The 6,000-nt window shown below is 42.9% G+C and overlaps 1 protein-coding gene across 2 annotated transcripts in view; it reads right to left on the bottom strand.

The window, feature by feature from the left end:
* Positions 1–2,668: 2,668 nt before the first annotated feature.
* Positions 2,669–6,000, bottom strand: part of syne3 (spectrin repeat containing, nuclear envelope family member 3) — a 56,037-nt gene continuing 52,705 nt past the window's right edge. Inside the window, exon 18 of one of the 2 annotated variants that reach the window (XM_085256917.1) lies at positions 2,669–5,532. In XM_085256917.1, the coding sequence (XP_085113043.1) occupies positions 5,347–5,532 (186 nt within the window). In that variant the 3' untranslated portion in view covers positions 2,669–5,346. The remainder of the gene's footprint in view (positions 5,533–6,000) is intronic. The other variant, XM_085256918.1, reaches the window with a different exon arrangement.

Raw genomic sequence — 6,000 nt, 5'->3', positions numbered from 1 at the left:
GGTGTTCCACAGGGTTCAGTGCTAGGACCAATTCTGTTTACATTATACATGCTTCCCTTAGGCAGTATCATTAGAAGACATAGCATACATTTTCACTGCTATGCTGATGACACCCAGCTCTATCTGTCCATGAAGCCAGATAACACACACCAATTAGTTAAACTGCAGGAATGTCTTAAAGACATAAAGACCTGGATGGCCGCTAACTTTCTGCTTCTTAATTCAGATAAAACTGAGGTTATTGTACTCGGCCCTGAAAATCTTAGAAATATGGTATCTAACCAGATTCTTACTCTGGATGGCATTACCTTGGCCTCCAGTAACGCTGTGAGGAACCTTGGAGTCATTTTTGACCAGGACATGTCCTTCAACGCACATATTAAACAAATATGTAAGACTGCGTTCTTCCATTTGTGCATCATCTCTAAAGTTAGAAATATTGTCATGGCTACTGGACGGACTCACGCGCAGACAGTTCTTTCTTTCAGAACAAAAGGAGATTATTTATTTACAACAGGGATCACCTCAGTGCTATATATGTACAGTGAGTTGGGAGGGGGGGGGGGGGGGTCCAGGGCTCCAGGGAGAGAGAGAGGGGGGGGGGGGGAGGGAAATCCACACACGCTTCCTCTTCCACTCAGTCACCGCCACAGCTCCTCCGCACACACGCACTCCTCTTCGGCCGCACTCGCTCTGAAACTCCACACACGCTGCCACACCCAGGCAGGTCCCGTGATTTGGTCCAGAAGATGGATATCTACACACAGAATTCAACGTTAGTTCCACAGCAAAATACACACAGGGGATTCTTTTGATAATGCCGAGAGCATGAACTCAGGAGGTTCAACGTTCCAACGATGAGCTGCTCTGTGCCACTGCCTTAAATAGCAGCTGGGGAAATCAGCCAGATCAGCAGCAGGTGGAGACAATCACACAGGTGCATGGGCCAAGAGCGAGAGCCTGTAACGAGCTCCACCCAGGCAGAGAGGAGGAGGAGAGACAAAGAAAACAAAAAATCGGCCACGGCCATCTGTTATGGCCTATGGATCATCTGAATTTAAAGGGCTGTAAAGCGAGATACCACCGGGTGATCCGGGCTTTGGGCTTTGAGAAAACGTCCCCCTGCCCTGTGTTTGAGGCGTCCGTCTGCAGGATGAATGGGAGGGGAAAGTTAGGTGTGTGGAACAGTGGCTCCCCACAGAGAGCCTTTTTCACCTGCACATTTGCCACTCTGTCCACTGGACCAGATCTGGGGTGTCCTTTCAGGTGAGATCGGTCAAGGGCCTGATTGGGTCCGAAAACCGGAGAAGAACCGGAGATAGTAACCAGCCAACCCCAGAAACGTCTCACCTCCTTTTTAATCTTTGGGAGTAGGCAGGATGCAGTACCTGCTGTTTTCTACATCTGTGGACACACCTGTCCGTCTCTCAGTGGTACCCCAGATACTGTACCTCCCTCCATCCAACTGCACACTTCTTTGGGTTGGCCTCATGGATTTTAGAACCGTGGCCACCCGCTGCACATGCTCTGCCCAGGTGTCACTGTGGATGATCACGTCATCCAGGTAGGTGGCCACATATGCAACGTGTGGCTGCAGCACCTCATGAGGCGCTGGAAAGTGGCTGGGGCTCCGAACAAGCCGAAGTGTGACAAATGGTCAAACTTCAACCCGTACGAAGTGGAGAAGGCTGTCTTTTCCTTGGACTCTGCAGACAAGTGAATCTGCCAGTAACCATTAGTTAAATCCAGTGCAGTGAAAAATTAAGCTGTGCCTAACCAGTCCAGGAGCTCGTCCATCTGGAGCATGGGGTAGGCATAAAATCGTGACACTTCATTTAACTTGAGGTAGTCGACACAGAACCATTTAGACCCATCTTTCTTCATAACTAAAACTATGGGGCTACAGCAAGCACTGTGCAACTCTTCTATAACTCCCATTTTCAGCATTTCAGTCAATTCTTTCTGAACAATTTGTCACCTCAGGGCCCTGGGGAAGAAGAGTGGAGGTAAATGGATTAGTGTACGCTCTGCAGTGGCAGGCCCAGGAGGCTTCCTCCTCAGTGCTGGCACAGGAGGTGGTTACGGCTCACCACTCCCTCTGGCCAGGCAGCCAGGTGATCGTTCACAAGGGTAACCGTGGCTTCCAAGCTCACCGGTCTGTGGCAATGGAGCCAGCGCACTGTTTCCCTGGGCAGGCCATCCACAAACTGTTCTCGGACCACCATTGCCAGCACGCATCCGTTCCCCTCCAGTGTGATTACTTCACCTCCCTGGCACCATCCCACCACACCCCTGCGACATCCTGTCTTCCTTCTCTCACCCTAACCGGTCGCGGCAGTTGGCCGCCCCTCCCTGATCCTGGATCTGCTGGAGGTTTTTCCCGGTCAAAAGGGAGTTTTTCCTTCCCACTGTCACCAAAGTGCTTGCTCATAGGGGGTCATATGATTGTTGGGTTTTTCTCTGTATATCTCTTATGTAGGCTCTACCTTACAATACGCCTTGATGCAACTGTTGTTGTGATTTGGCGCTGTATAAATTAAACCCCATTTAATTATCCAATCCTCTTATGTTCACGTCAGTGGAAAAATACAGGCACTTTGTTGGTAGCATTAATCAAATATTCAACCCAATACAAAAAAAAACAAAAAACAACCAAACCACACAATGATTCCTCACAAAATATTTAATAACAGAATAAAAAACCGGTTAAATACAAGCACTGTCGAATAATATGAAGCACTTCTTCCTTCACTATTCTATAATGTAACAATATGTAAATCCTACATGTCAGAGTTTACCTGCATCTTCACAATGAATACATCCATCTGAGGAAAGTTTGCATAACATATATTCTACCCTCTCTGTTGCTGAAAGACCAGCTGTGCTCAAGAGATGCAAGTCATTGGACATGTTGCATAAATTATTAATAAATGCATACGGTTGGATTATGGGATTTGAGACAGGCATTGCATAGGCTTTTCTAAAGGGATACATGCATACATATCATAAGACTGAGTAGAACAGTGCAGCAAGGAGCAATGCCACACAAGTTATTCTTGATTCAGCATACAATGCAACACACATGATAGAAACACGTATGCGTTGTGTTACTATGTAACTCGTATACTGTATGCGTGGTGCCAAATACAGCCAATCCAATTTTTAAGGCTTTGTAACTGGATGCCTTTACTTTTATGTAGTACATATTTTCTTAATTTTTGTGTAAAGCTGCTACATGAAGCAAATATATTGTTGATCACTCAAATAAGTGACAGAAGAAAAAAAACAAATAAAAAACTCTGTCCATTGCTTTTGTTTAATCACCACTGATAAACCAGTGTGAACCACAGTGAAAGTTCAAACTTGACATTGTCAGGGGTGACACTGGGTTCATAGCATACCAGAAAAAGTAGGCCTTTGTGGCATGTGGCCCACATTTTTTTTCCAGGTTTCATAACCAAAAATATGTTATAAACACTAGATGACTCTGTACACACGGCGAGCCTCATATTGTAACCAGGTTCTTGTTGTAACCTTGATATGATAGTACATAAAGTAACAAATCACGAACTGAGATCAAGACTTTTCTATTGAAGTCAGAGGGGTATACAGTTTTACTGTTTAGTCAGGTTTCACCATTTATTTTTTAGAAATGTCAAATATGTTCAAAGTTGGACTAGAATGTACACTTTACACACTTCAGCAGTGCTTGCCACTTGATAAATGTAAATAAATTCTGAGAAATTACATAAAAATCTAAATCAGGAGAGAAGTGATTTCCAGCTCGATACGTCATTAAACATGAACACTTGGCCGGCAACAGGAATACCCATCCACCCTTTGGCACATTTTACTCTATTCTGACATCATCAGTGCACTGAGCTATAGACTCTTTTGTTCTTTATTACAAGCAACGCCCACTTCTTTGATCGACTGCAATGGCCTGCTCCCTCTCATTCTCAGTTATTTCAGATGCTGTCCTAAGAAACAGATAAGACAAATGGAACTAGATAAGCATAGCATGACCTGGAGACTTTTTAAGACAGTATTAAAGAGTCCATGTTCCTCCCCAGAAGTCAGAATACAAGGGCGGTCTAATCCAAACTACTGTATTTACTCCAACAGTGACCACATTTAGCTATTCTGCTTTTATGACAAATTAAGGGAATGCATTACTGTGAAAAGTGGCCATGACAGGTATCAGAGAGTCACCAGGAGCTTCTCCTTTACTCTTTACGTAGATGAGCAGCGCATCAGCATGATGATCAACACAGGAACTGTAGTCAGCTGCACTGATGATGTCACAACTTCAAAACACAAGCAAACAGTAAGCATATTGAAACGGAAAAAAAAAACCCAGACTGTCTGCAAATATAATAAAAATGTTCTAAGTGATGATAAAAGTCCTGGAGCTTCAGTGGACAAACCTCGAATTTGTTTACAGGGCTTTTTTTTTGTTAACTATAATATTCCTGTTGACTCAACCTTTGGCAACCATCAGAAATAAAGCTTTTAAATTGCGACAAGGGTTTATTTGAGGAAATATGGTAAGATATTTGTCATTTAAAATGTATAAATGCCAAAGTACCGTGTCTAGCATTGCTGCTATAGTCTTTGGTTTCAGCCTTCTTGTTCAACAATTCTATGTATGAACTGTGACTTTGGCTTATCATGTTGTAATTTCTAAATCTCTCTTTGGTGGATTTAAATGGTCAAACTAAAACAATTCCAGTCAGCTGATAATCAGTCTCCAATCAAACAAGCACTGATCCACGTCTCCTCAAATTTTCAAAGTAAGAAAATTAGATTTATGTGAGTCTGGTAAAAATGATACTAAATGAAAATAAATAAATAAAAGAATCGAACGAATCTAAAAGTCCCAAGCTCAAACTCAAAAGCATGTCAGGACTTGTATTTTATAGATGTTAAGCTTTCTCCTGTCTTCATAGACACTTCACATCTGTAAATGATAAGATTAAGAATGACTGATGTGCCAATTAATACTTCTAATGGTGATGGGCAGTTTTACACATGGTTAAGAGATCATGGTTTCATATAGTGAAAAAACCTTAGAAGACATTTAACCATGCAGTGCAGAATGCAAAATGTTGTTTGCATACACACGATGCTCTAGGTTGCACTATTCTTTTAGACTAGATCTGTCACAGAGAGATATGCACTGCAGACTTTAGACTGATCTGAAGTTTGGGTAGACCAGCTCTGTGGTTCTAGTACAGTTACATATGATCTTCAATCACAGGGGAATGCCGGGTCTTAGGTAATCAAGTCAACATTTCCTACATAATCCACAGCCCATCATAGAGTTTTCTGTTGTCAGGAAATCTCCTATGTGGGTGGAGGTCCTTCGTAGCGGAGCATGATGTTGAAGGATCGGGCAAAGTTGTTAGAGAGAGAGCAGCTATTGCCTTCATCCATGAGGGGCAGCAAGAAGGCCAGGAGCAGCAGAGCGAGGAAGAGGAGCCACAGAGGAAGAGCCAACCGACAAACCCGCTGCAGCAGTCCAGGTTTCTGCTGATGAAGAAGTAATACAGGGTTACTGGAACACATAGTTAATCAAACAAATGAATTCCCATTGACACATGTTAAAATGACCAACTATACAGCACTAAAAAGTGTGCTTGCTGCCCAGCACAAATAATGCTTCTGGCCTATTCTTAATTAATCCATTTGGAACTCTCAGAGCTTAAAGTTGGGTTACTTTGACTGAAAAAAGCAGTTGTAGCTAGTTGCTAATAGCAATGTCCCATGCAATTGCATTGCTGGTGCCTCTGTAATGGAGCAATAGCATGTCCAAGTCTACCCGTAAATTTTGGTGAAATTCTAATATTTCTTCTTTTTAACTTTGTTAGGCAGCACATTTGCAGTTCATGAATACTGCTTGCTAACCAAGCTACCCAAGGCTGCTAGCAATACTTGATAACAACACTGCACCATCAGTCATCATGCCTGGTTAAAAATAAACAAAAACAATATAAAAAA

Source organism: Mchenga conophoros, linkage group LG19 (assembly GCF_057382185.1).
Source record: "Mchenga conophoros isolate Kocher_MC1m ecotype Shallow Benthic linkage group LG19, M_conophoros_male_GT1.1, whole genome shotgun sequence".
Lineage (NCBI taxonomy): Eukaryota > Metazoa > Chordata > Actinopteri > Cichliformes > Cichlidae > Mchenga > Mchenga conophoros.
Note: the sequence above shows the minus strand (reverse complement) of the source record. Positions and strands in the feature narration are given on the sequence as shown.